The 13,325-nt window shown below is 50.6% G+C and overlaps 3 protein-coding genes and 1 gene segment (V, D, J or C); 2 read left to right on the top strand and 2 right to left on the bottom strand.

Moving 5' to 3' along the window:
- Nucleotides 1-64: 64 nt before the first annotated feature.
- On the bottom strand, nt 65-4,569 carry LOC116721004 (armadillo repeat-containing protein 1-like). The gene is made up of 7 exons (XM_032564570.1): nt 4,263-4,569; nt 3,091-3,301; nt 2,915-3,006; nt 2,630-2,825; nt 2,431-2,547; nt 2,201-2,275; nt 65-1,228 (listed from the first exon to the last, which is right to left on the bottom strand). The coding sequence occupies exons 1-7, from the start codon at nt 4,448-4,450 to the stop codon at nt 1,037-1,039; spliced, it is 1,071 nt and encodes a 356-aa protein (XP_032420461.1). The 5' UTR covers nt 4,451-4,569; the 3' UTR covers nt 65-1,036.
- Nucleotides 4,570-5,693: 1,124 nt separating this feature from the next.
- LOC116721015 (basic proline-rich protein-like) lies at nt 5,694-7,106 on the bottom strand. The gene has a single exon (XM_032564584.1). It carries the CDS (start codon nt 6,917-6,919, stop codon nt 5,969-5,971), a length of 951 nt encoding a protein of 316 aa, XP_032420475.1. The 5' UTR covers nt 6,920-7,106; the 3' UTR covers nt 5,694-5,968.
- Nucleotides 7,107-7,320: 214 nt separating this feature from the next.
- On the top strand, nt 7,321-10,625 carry LOC116720941 (gastrula zinc finger protein XlCGF57.1-like). Its single transcript, XM_032564460.1, has 4 exons — nt 7,321-7,499; nt 8,206-8,382; nt 8,675-8,815; nt 8,941-10,625. Exons 1-4 carry the CDS (start codon nt 7,460-7,462, stop codon nt 10,368-10,370), a joined length of 1,788 nt encoding a protein of 595 aa, XP_032420351.1. The 5' UTR covers nt 7,321-7,459; the 3' UTR covers nt 10,371-10,625.
- Nucleotides 10,626-11,799: 1,174 nt separating this feature from the next.
- On the top strand, nt 11,800-12,965 carry LOC116721039 (T cell receptor alpha variable 20-like). The segment is given in 2 exon segments: nt 11,800-11,940; nt 12,013-12,965. Coding segments are annotated over 2 exon segments (480 nt in total).
- Nucleotides 12,966-13,325: the final 360 nt, after the last annotated feature.

The raw sequence follows: 13,325 nt of genomic DNA, 5'->3' as shown, positions 1-13,325 counted from the left end.
TTCTGTTCACCTGCTGCATCTTGGTTCAGAACCGATGAATCGGGTCATGAAAGAAACCAGGCAGTTTCAGACTGAAGCATTTTATTCACACTGAGGAAGAGGAAGATGATGAAGGGTAACAGTCAGAATGACAGAAACCGGTTCAGAAACGGACACGGTCGGTTCAGAATTGGTCCAGTGGTTCTGAAGCGGACCGGGTCACACGGCCCGGTTCCAGCAGTTGGTTCTGATGGTTCAATCCAGACTGGGAATCTATGGATGGATCCCAGTGCAGTAGTGCTAGTTTCCATGGAAACCCAGAAGCACAAACCCTGACCGGAGCGGTCCAAGCCCGGTTCTGTATGATTGAAGCCCTGTGATTGGACAGAGCCAGGAGGAGGCGGGCCTCCGCTGCACACCTGGTCAGGTACGCAGCTCAGCAGGAAACTGCAGGAATGCTGGAGATCAGAGGAGGAAATGACCCGGGTCTTTGTACTCTTGGATCCTGGGAACACTGGGAACACTGGGAACGCTGGGAACACTGGGAACACTGGGAACGCTGGCAACACTGGGAACACTGGGAACGCTGGGAACACTGGGAACACTGGGAACGCTGGGAACATCAGAGGTTTTCCTGAGGAAAACATTCGGACTGGATCCTCTGCCGATTCCCAAACCGGTTCCCAGCTTTACGACCCGTTAGTGTTCGCTCAACAGGAACCAGTCGGGTCAGACGGTACCGAGCTTACCGGGACCGGTCGGTTCTGGTTTCAAGGAATCCAGTTAGGTAAAGTGTAAACATGACGACGTTCCGTAGAGCTGCTGTGGGAAAACCCGGATCAGAACATTTGGTCTAGATTAAACACTCAACAGGGAAGTTGTTCTGACCCGGTTCTGGTGTCACTGTTCCTGATTAGAACCGGTTAAAACTCCAGTTCTGCGGTTCGGTCCGTTTGAACAATAAATAGAAAACTTCTGGATTTCTGTTCTGACCCGTTTGTCCCACTCAGTAAGACACTCTGGTTCTGATCCAGCAGTCGGTTCTGGTTCTGACGGGTCACCAGTAAAAGGAGCGAGACAGAAAGTTGGCGGCAGCGCCGAACCAGCTGGACCCGTCCTGGCCCGACCCGACCCGGCTGATCGCCTTGTCTGGGTCTTGAGACGGACTCTCCTCCTCCGGAAGATACTCCGGCAGGTCCAGGTTCTGCTCCACCGATACAGAACCGGCCTCTGTGAAATGGACCAAAATCTGCAGAACAAAACAGAACCACCATGATTACTGCTGACCCGGTTCTTCAGGTTTAGGGAACTCAGAAAAAATAACCTGAAATGTTATTAAAGACGATCAGATATGAGGAATTATTGTCTAAGCTAGCTAAGGCTAAACTAACTGAGTCTAAGCTAGCATTAAGGCTATGCTAACTGAGTCTGAGCTAGCTTGAAGGCTAAACTAACTGAGTCTAAGCTAGCATTAAGGCTATGCTAACTGAGTCTAAGCTAGCATTAAGGCTACGCTAACTGAGTCTAAGCTAGCATGAAGACTAAACTAACTAAGTCTGAGCTAGCATTAAGGCTAAACTAACTGAGTCTAAGCTAGCATTAAGGCTAATATAACTGAGTCTAAGCTAGCATTAAGGCTAATCTAACTGAGTCTAAGCTAGCATGAAGACTAAACTAACTAAGTCTGAGCTAGCATTAAGGCTAAACTAACTGAGTCTAAGCTAGCATTAAGGCTAATATAACTGAGTCTAAGCTAGCATTAAGGCTAAACTATCTGAGTCTAAGCTAGCATTAAGGCTCAACTAACTGAGTCTAAGCTAGCATTAAGGCTAATCTAACCGAGTCTAAGCTAGCATTAAGGCTAATATAACTGAGTCTAAGCTAGCATTAAGGCTAAACTATCTGAGTCTAAGCTAGCATTAAGGCTCAACTAACTGAGTCTAAGCTAGCATTAAGGCTAATCTAACTGAGTCTAAGCTAGCATTAAGGCTAATCTAACTGAGTCTGAGCTAGCATTAAGGCTAATCTAACTGAGTCTAAGCTAGCATTAAGGCTAATCTAACTGAGTCTGAGCTAGCATTAAGGCTAATCTAACTGAGTCTAAGCTAGCATAAAGGCTACATTCAGGCTGTCATTGCTGCTGAATTTCTACTAGGATGATCTAAATAATACGTTCCTCCACATCAGATACGAAGCCTGAAACTCCAGCAGGTGACCTGACCTCGTCTCCGTTCTCGTCCTTCACCACCTGCTGAGCCGTCATGACCTCCGTGGCGGCGATGGCCGACGCCAGAGCCTGGAAAACCAAGGCAGACATCAGGAAGCTCTCTGGGATCCGGACCGATCAGGGAAAACGCTCGGTCCGGATCATTCCATGTCTTGCGAACGGTTTTCCGTTCATCCTGAAAGGCTTCGGTTCTTCCTGAATATTCCGGACAGAACCGTCCTCACCTCGGCTTTCAGGTCCGATCGGATCCGAATGACGCATCTCTTAACGGCCATCTGGAAGGTGAAGCTGATGACGCCTCGGATCTTCAGCAGTGCCTCCTCACACAGACTGCGCCGACCCTGCAGCGGATCAGAACCGGACAGCGGGTCAGAACCCTGCAGCGGACCGGAACCGGACAGCGGTGTCTGTGTGCGGACCCACCGGGTCGTCCAGGCCGTGGATCTGCAGGATCACCGTCTTGGCTCTCTTGTTGCTGGATCCCAGGAAGAACTGGGCCTTGCGCCGCGCGCCGCCACGCTCCGGTCCGGCCGCCTGCGGCTCGTCGGCGCCGGCCGCCGTCTGCAGCAGCTGGTAGATCTCTGAGGCCAGCAGCTTGGTCTCTCCTGGAGTGGTGGACCTGTAGGGAGGACCGCAGTGTTTACCACACACGGTTCTGTCGGACCGAGCCCAACCGGGCCTCTTCGGTTCCGGAAGAAGGTCGCTCACTTCTGCACGACGTTCTGCAGGCTCAGCATCATCCCCAGTTCTGCCTTCAGCTTCTCCCTGTTGGCTCGGCACTCCGCCAGGTACCGGACCGCCTGCGGAGACCCAGAGCAGCAGTCAGAACCAGAACCGGCCCGATGCCGGCCGATGAAACCAAAGGTCCGGGCTGGGGGGCTCACCAGCAGGGCGCAGTAGACCACCTGAGGGTCAGGGTGGTCCAGGAACAGGATGAGGCCCGGCAGGCAGCCGTGGTCCTGGACGATGGCTCTGCGGTTCATCGGGTCGGCCGCCAGGTCCCTCAGCTGGGTCACCACGGCCAGCGGGTCAGGAACCGGGTCGCCCCGGGCCACCGGCGGGTCGGGCTCGCCACTCATGGCTGCTTGGGGGGACCTGGAGGAGAAACGGATCAGTACCGGTCTCTGGTGGCTCTGCCTGGTCCACTAGACCTGCTGGATTTTCTGTGCCTTCCCACCCAGTCAGAACCGCCGGCCCAGAGCTGAAATATAAACCGGACCCATCAGAACTCCAGGTCCAATTAAATGGCAACCATTCAGCTGTTCAAACGCCTAGGTGGACGTAGCTCCGCCTCCGAGGCGCAGCTCCTCCCCACTCAGCTCCTTCAGACTAGCCAGCAGCAATTAGCAAACAGCTGAGCTCATTATAGGAGCTGCTGCTCAGAGCAACGCTGGTAAAAACATTAAAGGGTTAAAAGAAGAGCCATGTTGGGACGACTTCCTGGAGGCGGAGCTTGAGAATCAGCAGGAGTTTTTAAAGAGACAGAGGCCCAATTTCAAGACAATAAATCAGGAAGTCAAATTTACTTTGAGAAACATTTGATTTGGTTTTTCTAACTGATGGTAACTTAGTTACTGATGCTTCTGGAAAACACAGAACACTGCCGCTGGTTCTGCAGAACTTCAATGGGTTCCAGAATCTGGAGTGTTTGAACGGACCTTATCATTCCTGACATCCAGAACCGGACCGGGCCCATCAGAACCGGCGCCCTGCTCTGTCAGGATCAAGGTTCTGCATGTGATCCAGTTTGGAGAGGAAATCACTCAGTTTCCTCTGTTGGTTGGATCTGGTTCTGGATCCGGTTCCGGTTCTAACCACAGTCCTCTGCAGCAGATGGCCCGGTTCTGGTTCTGATTCAGGTTCTACGGCTGACCCGGCTTCCTTAGACCGAACCTGAGTCTGACTGGGACCAAACTGGGCCGGTTGGTACCGGACTGTGTTCTGTTTCTGTTCTCCTCAAGAACCGAGCCTCTCCATCAGAACCCATCCACAACTATCGTTTGGTTCTGACCCGGATCATACTAACAGAGCCAGAATGCTAATGATGCTAACTCACCTGGCTGTAACGATCACCGGTACCAGAACCAGCACTCCGGTCCGGTCCGGTCCTCCCCCTGACGTTCGGTTCCCGTTCTGTTCTCTCGGACCGGGTCGGAACTTCTTTGTTTTGGGTTTATTTCCTCTCTTCGAACCGAACCGTCGGTTCTTCCTGCCGAGGCCAGCGGCGCTGCCACGTGGCAACATGCAGCTCTGTGATTGGCCGCCCGGCCCCAGCGGACCAATCAGTGGCTCTGCTCCTCACAGGCCATGTCCCCCACCCTGATGACGTCAGAAAGCGGATCCAGGACCAGTCTGTTTGAGCTGTGATGGTGGAACTGGACCGGTACCAGCACCGGTCTTGTGCGAAATTCTGCCGGCTGCGTCGGGAGCGCGCACTGCAGCCAGAGAGGATCCGTTCATTTCTGATCGATTTATCGGTTAAATAACTCATATAATCATATCAAGGCTGTAACTTTCAGTAGCTAACAAAATGGTCAAATCAATAAATAGACGAGTTCTTGTCGCACCGTTTAGTGATAAGATCATCGGTCTTTCTCCTACTTTTGTCTCTCAAGCCTCACAAATAAAAGTCCGTCACCAGATTCGGGTTTGGTGTATTTGGGATTTTTCACCAGCAGGGGGCAGCACAGACTGGCTGGAAACCCGACCCAGTTCAGCTCAACAGAACCGGTTCCTCACACACATCATATTCTGGAATCAGTTCGGGTCACATTTCGTTACTGACCGGATCCCGGTTCTGATTAAGTTCTGCCCGATTCTGGTTAAAAACCAGGTCCATTTATGGTTCTGATTAGTTTATTAGACCAAATGAAAATTAAATGAGCAGAAATTCAGTTGATGAATAAATGTCCAATATCCCGGCAGAACATGGAGAAGACAGAGAGAACCGGGTCAGAACCAGAACCTTCTGGCCTGCAGGCCCCGCGTTGCTTCAGGGTCAGAGGGTTCTGATGCTCAGATGTTCTTCATCACACCGAGGAAGAGGAGGAAGGAGCGGTTCTGATCCCACAGTGACAGGAAACAGCAGAACTCCGGACAAAAACCTGCAGCACCCCGGAACCGCCACTAGGGGCTCCGCGTCACTGAGCTGAAGAAACCTGATGCTAAAGACAAACTGAAAACCGGGCCGCCATGAGGTCCAGTGTGGCCCTGCAGACGGTGGAGCAGCAGAGTCAAACCGGTTTAACAGAACTGGATTCACATGGAAACATGTTTCCATAGAAACATGATCAGTTATTCATCAACATCTTGATCAACATGTTGATGTGACCCAGTTCCAGCAACAAGACGAGAGATCTGTTAAAATATGAATAAATGTGTTTCTGAGCCTCTGATGTCATACAATTATTTCTCACAATCCAGCTGGAATGTGGTCCGGTCCAAACAGCAGAACCAGAACCAACCCCCATGAAAAATCCAGTTTCATGGTTCTGGCGAAATCCTCTATCTGAGGCATCGGTTGCCATGGCGACAGGCACTAACAGCAGGTTCAGTTAAAACTGCAGGCGACAATAAAACGACTTTTTTTTAAAAATATGTCAGATTCGTGTTTCTGAAGGATGGATGCACCATGAGCTGCACCAAAAACAACCAATCAGAACCAGAAGGCGGGGCTTAGTGCTGTCAATCATCCTGATGCTCTTGCTGCTCAATGTGCTAATGCGGAGCAGGGTTTCCTCCAGTTCATCAGCCTGCTGGCTTTTATGACCCTCCATCCAGGCTGAGAAGCAGCAACAGGACAGACGGAGTAAACTGGATCCGGTGGGACGGGACCGGTGGGACGACCCGGTGTAGGACGGGATGGGACCCGGTGGGACGGGACCGGTGGGACGACCCGGTGTAGGACGGGATGGGACCCGGTGGGACGGGACCGGTGGGACGACCCGGTGTAGGACAGGATCCGGTGTAGGACGGGATGGGACCCGGTGGGACGGGACCCGGTGGGACGGGACCGGTGGGACGACCCGGTGTAGGACGGGATGGGACCCGGTGGGACGGGACCGGTGGGACGACCCGGTGTAGGACAGGATCCGGTGTAGGACGGGATGGGACCCGGTGGGACGGGACCCGGTGGGACGGGACCGGTGGGACGACCCGGTGTAGGACGGGATGGGACCCGGTGGGACGGGACCGGTGGGACGACCCGGTGTAGGACAGGATCCGGTGTAGGACGGGATGGGACCCGGTGGGACGGGACCCGGTGGGACGGGACCGGTGGGACGACCCGGTGTAGGACGGGATGGGACCCGGTGGGACGGGACCGGTGGGACGACCCGGTGTAGGACAGGATCCGGTGTAGGACGGGATGGGACCCGGTGGGACGGGACCGGTGGGACGACCCGGTGTAGGACAGGATCCGGTGTAGGACGGGATGGGACCCGGTGGGACGGGACCCGGTGGGACGGGACCGGTGGGACGACCCGGTGTAGGACGGGATCCGGTGTAGGACGGGATGGGACCCGGTGGGACGGGATGGGACCCGGTGGGACGGGATGACCCGGTGTAGGATGGGATGGGACCCGGTGGGACAGGACGACCCGGTGGGACAGGACGACCCGGTGGGACGGGACGACCCGGTGGGACGGGATGGGACCCGGTGGGACGGGATGGGACCCGGTGGGACGGGATGGGACCCGGTGGGACTGTTTTCATGTCTTCAAATTCTTGTAACTTTCATAATTTTTACCACAAAAACATGGAGGGCGGCTGGTGGACTGGCTTAGCGCCCCCTAGTGCCGAACTAAGCAAGTTTTGTGGCGGAAATCCTGGCAGAGAAACAACTTTACAGAAAAACTGTTCGTCTCGTGGCTATGCTAACTAGCCTTAGCATTCATGACAGGCTATGCTAGCGGCAGCATAACAGAGACGGAGGTTGGAGGAGGATGAGCGCCACACGGACAGTGACTGGCTCTGATTGGTTGTTTCTAGTTAGCACTGGGAGCACTGGGAGAAGGTGGAGGAAATCTTTTTATCATCTCTCATATCATACGGTCACAACATGGTGACGGTTTTAACAGTGACGTACTGCAGCTTTAAGCCTGAGCCATCTTGACTCCGCCCCCAGCGTTCAGCCAGGTTCCGGTTCTGGTGCCGCTCCTGCTGTTCTTCTCTTTGTTTAAGGCGCCATTGTTGTGTTATCGCAGCCTGGACCCCAGCAGAACCTTCTGGTTCCGGTTCTATAGAAGCAGAAAGATGTCCGTGTTGTCTTCATCTTCCTCATCCTCTTCATCAGGTAACGCGCCGTCTCTGCTGTTTGAGCGGCTCCGGTGTTCAGCGCTCACCGGGCTCAGGTTGTCTGCGGTTAGCTGCCCGCAGCGGTGCCTGATTAAAACACGGTTCTCCTTTAATGGATCCCAGATGGTTCTGGGCCCGCTGGGATGTTCCGTAGGAACCAGTTTGGGTCCGGTTGTGAAACTCATTAAAGTGTCCTGCGGGAAGACTGAGGAAGCAGGTTCAATCCATTAAACTTTATTTAAATTTAATTCAGAGAGAAAGAGAACAAATAATATCCCAAAATAGAAAAATTCCTGAGTGAAAACAGACAAACAGGCACCGCTGCGGGCAGCTAACCGGGGCTGGTTCTGCTTGACCTGCTTCCTGGACACAAAACCTTTTGTCCGTCTGAATGAGCAGAAAGTTCTGGATCAGGTTCTACTGATGGTTCTGACTGAACCAGAACAATGGCCCAGTTAAATCCCAGTACTGACGGATGTTTTCTCACAATTTTCTGACGTTGTAAAGTTTTTAATGTGGTTCAGTTTGAGTTTAAACAGTCAAATACTAAAATCATGAACAAACAGCTTTGATGGGTTAAAAACGCAGCAAGGAATCAGAACTCAGAACTTTGGTGGAAACATTTTCACACCCGCAAGTTCTACAGTTTCCATGTGGACCAAAACATGCAGCGGCTTTATTTGCGGCTCTCCCCGTCCTTCCAGAACCCCGACCGGACCGGTTTCCTCAGCAGGAACCAGAACCTTTGCGGGTCAAGGAGGAGTGGGTGGAGATCCAGGTCGGTGAGGAGGAGCGGGAGGTTCTGAAGCAGGAAGTGGAGCTCCCGGAGGCTGGTGGGTCCGACCAGAACCGGGTCCATCCAGGAGAGCTTCTGAGGACGGGTGAGTGACACCAAGAGGTTCCGAAGGAACCAGAGTTCTGCTGAGCAGCAGCCTGAGCCATGGGTCTGACCTGTTACACGCCTGGACCTTAAAGTTCTGCTTTTAATTTGAAATGGACACATTTCATTTCCTGCCATGGTCTTTAGATACCGACCCGGTACCGTCCACCAGCATGAAGCGGTTCTGAAGGTTGAACAGTACCGGTGAAGACGGAACCAAAGGGTCCATTTGGTTGGTTCTGTCCCAGTGGAAGCAGAAAACACCCTTCACTCATGTCTCTCTGCTTCTACAGAACCCGAACCGCTACCGGGTCATGATGAGCTGGAACCAAAAGACCCAAAACCTCCAGAGATTAAAGAGGAAGAGGAGGAGCCAGAACAGATGAAGGACCAGCAGGAGGAAGAGGAGCAGCTGGTGCTGAAGCTCCGCCCAGGTGAGCCGCCCAGGGCGCTAAGCACTGGGGACCAGACCGGTTCTGGTCCATTGGACCAATAAACTGATAGATTCCAGTAACTTGCTAAGCAGGTGTTTGGTTCTTGGTTTTCTTTTTTCTTCCAGAACTCCCACATCAACATTCCCGTCAGGATGTAGAGGTTCTACCCGACCAGGACAGAAACTGCAGTCAGGACCAGGAGGAACCAGAACCTTTACAGCCCGGCAGAAACAATGGCTCCATTCCACAACCAAAAACTAAGAACAGAGAACCACCAGCATCCTGCTTACAATGTGGGAAAACGTTCACCAGGAAGAGCACCATGCTGGACCACCTGAGAACTCACACCGGGGAGAAGCCACATTCCTGCGGCCACTGTGGGAAGAGTTTCAGTAGAAAGGGAAATCTGTTGGTTCACATGAGAAGTCACACAGGGGAAAAGCCGTGTGTGTGTTCGGTCTGTGGGAAGGGTTTCAGACAGAGGAGCAATCTGATGGTTCACATTAGAACACACACAGGGGAAAAACCATACTGTTGCTCAGAATGTGGGAAGAGTTTTAGACAAAGGGGTTGCTTAGTGTGCCACATGAAAACTCACACAGGAGAACGGCCATTTTCCTGTCAGATGTGTGGGAAAAGTTTCCGGCATAAATCCAACTTGTTTGTTCATGTCCAAACTCACACTGCTGAGAAACAACATTCCTGTAAAACCTGTGGGAAATGTTTTTCCCTGCGTAAAAATTTGATGAAACATACGAAAACGCATTCATCTGAGAAACCGCATTGTTGCAGAACATGTGGGAAATGTTTTGCTGTTCGCCACAATCTGAAGCAACACATGAGAACTCATGAGCCTGAGAAGCCGTATTCCTGTAAAACATGTGGGAAAAGCTTCAGGCACAAACAGGTTCTGGAGTTTCACATGATCACGCATGCAGAGAAAAAACCTTACAGCTGCTCCAAGTGTGGGAAAGGTTTCAGCCGGAAGTTCATCCTAGTGAGCCACAGCAGAACTCACACAGGTGATAAGCCCGTTTCTTGTAAAGTGTGTGGAAAGAGTTTCTACCACAAGTATTACTTAACGCGTCACATGAGGTATCACACTGAAGTAATCACTCAGCATCATCCCTGTGCAGAATGTGGGAAAACTTTCAGCCGCAAAGGGACCATGCTGCGACACATGAAGACTCACACAGGTGAGAAACCCTATTCCTGCCCGGAATGTGGGAATAATTTCAGCAGAAAGTCCAACATGTTAGTTCACATGAGAACTCATACAGGCGAGAAACCATCTCTGTGTACAACATGTGGGAAGACTTTCAGACAAAACAGTAATCTGTTGGTTCACATGAGAACCCACACTGGTGAGAAACCACATACATGTTCAGAATGTGGGCAGGGTTTTAGTAGAAGGTACGCCATGTTGACCCACCTGAAGTCCCACACAGGGGAGAAGCCTTTCTCTTGCAGAATGTGTGGGAAGAATATTCGTCATAAGAGTAACTTGTCACGCCACATGAAAACACACACCGCAGGTAGATATGTTCTGGAGTGATATCAGCAGGAAACGGTGTCTCTTCTGTACTTCCTGTTTCCTCTGTCAGCAGGAAAAAGGAATCTGCAGGATCTTTGGGAAACTGATATGTTGAGACGATACGGATGAACACCTCCTTTAAGTTTTGCTGACATCTGGCCCATTGACCTGATGGTAAAGAGAAAACTCATCCATGTGTAAGCTAGCTTCAGTGTTGTGTATGACGTTAAAATGCTTTGTTTAATCTGAGTGTCATTAAATGGTTCTTCAAGCGAAGCCTGGTGTCTCCTGGTTTTCTCTCTGTTGTTAAATATCCTGGAACCAAACATGAGCAGAACCTCCAGGACGGAGCTGAGTCAGAACCTGGCACTGAAGACTGGGTCCAGAAACTGTCCCTGTCCCAGCAGACCATGTTGCCACTGGACATGAGTGGGTGATTTCTGTGGGGAATCTTTTCTTCCCTGACGGTAAAACCTGGACTGGACCGAACAGAACCTGCTGACAGCAGCAATGGAAGTGGCTTTTCTTGGATAATTTCTGCTTCTAAACGATCTGATTGGACGCTGGAAAAGACTGTTGTTGTGCTAACAGTAGTTAGCCTATCAGAGAAGCTATGCTAGCCTAAAATAAGATCTGAATGCTAACATGTAGCAGCTAATGCTAATGTTAGCGTCCACAGTCCAGATTTCTATGAACGATCAGAGAAACTCGGAAAAATGAACTTTGGTCCAATCTGATGAAGATTAAAAACTATAAATGTTTCTGCTGCTCATTTAGCAGCAAAAATGGTTTTGACCTGAAATTAACTTCATTCAACATTAAACTAGTTTATCTGCATGTTTAAAGTTAAGTTATATTTCACAGGTTCTTTCTGGGACCGGACCAGAACTAAACTTCAGGTTCTGCTTGAGCTGAAGGTAACCTGTCGGTTCTAGCCGGTTCTGTTCAGCAATTAGTTTATGTTGGAGGCCGCAAGTGGACCGCAGAGCAGGATGGATGAAGATCAACGAGACCCTGAAACCCGTGGTGACGAGGTCAGCCATCGTCTTCAGAACCCAAACTGGTACTGGTCCGTTTGTACTGTGTTTCCTTTGATGTGTCAGAACCACATGATAAACACACTGCAGAACCAGAACCGACCGGCAACACGCGGTCCAGCAGTGGCCATATTGGATCAACTGGTTCAATCGGATCCAGCAGGACAGAGAGCTAGCATGTTATGCTACCTTAGCAGGACTCCTGCAGACCAGCTGAGATGGTACCGAGGAATTTGGTCCAATTAAAACCCGATTCATAACTAAATATCAAAGCAAACCCAGAAACCAACTGTTTTCTAGCTGCTGACCAGATCAGATGAAAAGATAAAATTTCTCATTCAGATTTTAAATGTCTGTTAGTAAACAGGAAGTTGAGTCAGTGATGAAGATGCAATAGGAAGAGGAGGAAGAGGAGGAGCTGATCTGCCCCTGATCTCTAAAGAGACTCAAACTTCCTCCTTCAGCTCAGCTCAACTCTCCAACATTAACTCTGCTCAACATGCTGTCTCTGCTCACATCTGGATTCACTCTGCTGGTTCTGATCACTGGATCAGGTTGGTTGGAGTCTTTCAGAGAATAATCTGATCCTTCTTGTTCTTCACTTATATCAGTTTTTCTTCCTTCAGGTGTAAACTGTCAACAACTCACTGCAGCGAAGACTGAGGAGTTCAGTTCAGAGGGCAGCTCTGTTACTCTGACCTGTAGTTACACCAAAGATTCTGCACAGGTTTTATTCTGGTATCAACAAAATCCAGGAGAACCTCCAGAGTTCCTGAGGTCTCACTCACCTTTTGGTGGATCAGAACATCTGGACAGGATGACATTTAAAGGAAGCAAAGAAGAAATGTCCATGACGATCTCCTCTGCTGCAGTGACAGACTCTGCTGTGTACTACTGCGCTGTGAGGCCCACAGTGACAGGAAACACCAGAACCCTGTACAAAAACCTGCAGTACTCCACAGCAGCCACTAGAGGGCCTCACTCCCTGTTAATCCACTGGTTGTTGAGTCTTTGGACTGAAGACAAAGACAACAGAGACATGAAGCAGTAAAGATCAGAGACAGAGCTGCTGAGGAAGCAGAAAACTCTCTGATTGGTTGAGTTGAAATGGCCCCGCCCACTGACCTTCAGCTCATCCAATGACATCATTTCTTCCTCCTCCTCTGTCAGTCTCCACTTTTTCTATAACTAATTACTGGAGATAATCTCTGCTGTTAGAGAAGGACAACCTGTCCCACTCAGCTGTTGCTAAGAGACAACGTCTCCGTCTCCTGTCCTCCACTGGTCCAAACTGGTCTGACCTTCAGGTTCCCCGGTTTCTGTTCTGGAAGCAGATGTTTGGGTTCCTCCAGAACCATAGAGCTCAGCCTTTCCTTAAAATCATGAACAACTGGCAGCATGTTTAGGACCGGTTCAGTCCAAAAGAACCCGGTCCGTGTGGAACCATGGTTCTGTATATCTACCAGCAGGAGGTCGCTCAGTTTTACATGGGCTCAGAACCAATTGGCCAAAACCAGAACCAGATCACTGTTCCCTGTCTGGACCCGACCAGAACCATTCGGCCCACCGAACTGCCATGGGCAGTTTCATGTTAAAACCAACTATGGCAGGCGGTCTTAGCATAAAATCAGTGTGATTATCTGTAATTACAGTCCACAGGTTTGACTAGAAAAAAACACATTGTGATAAATTATCTGCATTTACAGTTTCAACAGTAAGAACAGATAAAGCTTTGCTTTGTTGATATGCTGACCTGGGTCAGAACCGGGTCAGAACCAACTGAAGAGGCTTTGGGCTGAGCCCGGGTCAGAACCGGGGCTCTTAAAACGGGTAAAATGTGACGCTGCACGTCAAGCCAAAACAAGCTGAGAGCTTTTGTCTCATCAGGATGTTTTGACTGGACCAGTAGAGTCATTCTGACAAGTGAGATTTTTAATTT

Source organism: Xiphophorus hellerii, chromosome 6 (assembly GCF_003331165.1).
Source record: "Xiphophorus hellerii strain 12219 chromosome 6, Xiphophorus_hellerii-4.1, whole genome shotgun sequence".
Classification (NCBI taxonomy): Eukaryota; Metazoa; Chordata; class Actinopteri; order Cyprinodontiformes; family Poeciliidae; genus Xiphophorus; species Xiphophorus hellerii.
This window is presented reverse-complemented; position numbering and strand designations above follow the sequence as displayed.

Excerpts from the sequence above, each read along its gene's own strand:
- LOC116721015 (XM_032564584.1), bottom strand. The coding sequence starts at position 6,919 with ATGAAAACAGTCCCACCGGGTCCCATCCCGTCCCACCGGGTCCCATCC.
- LOC116721004 (XM_032564570.1), bottom strand. The coding sequence starts at position 4,450 with ATGTTGCCACGTGGCAGCGCCGCTGGCCTCGGCAGGAAGAACCGACGG. Across the intron at positions 3,302-4,262 it reads CCGGTGATCGTTACAGCCAG|GTCCCCCCAAGCAGCCATGA; the intron begins GTGAGTTAGCAT and ends TTTCTCCTCCAG. Across the intron at positions 3,007-3,090 it reads TGGTCTACTGCGCCCTGCTG|GCGGTCCGGTACCTGGCGGA; the intron begins GTGAGCCCCCCA and ends GGGTCTCCGCAG.
- LOC116720941 (XM_032564460.1), top strand. The coding sequence starts at position 7,460 with ATGTCCGTGTTGTCTTCATCTTCCTCATCCTCTTCATCAG. Across the intron at positions 8,383-8,674 it reads AGGAGAGCTTCTGAGGACGG|AACCCGAACCGCTACCGGGT; the intron begins GTGAGTGACACC and ends CTGCTTCTACAG. Across the intron at positions 8,816-8,940 it reads GGTGCTGAAGCTCCGCCCAG|AACTCCCACATCAACATTCC; the intron begins GTGAGCCGCCCA and ends TTTTTCTTCCAG.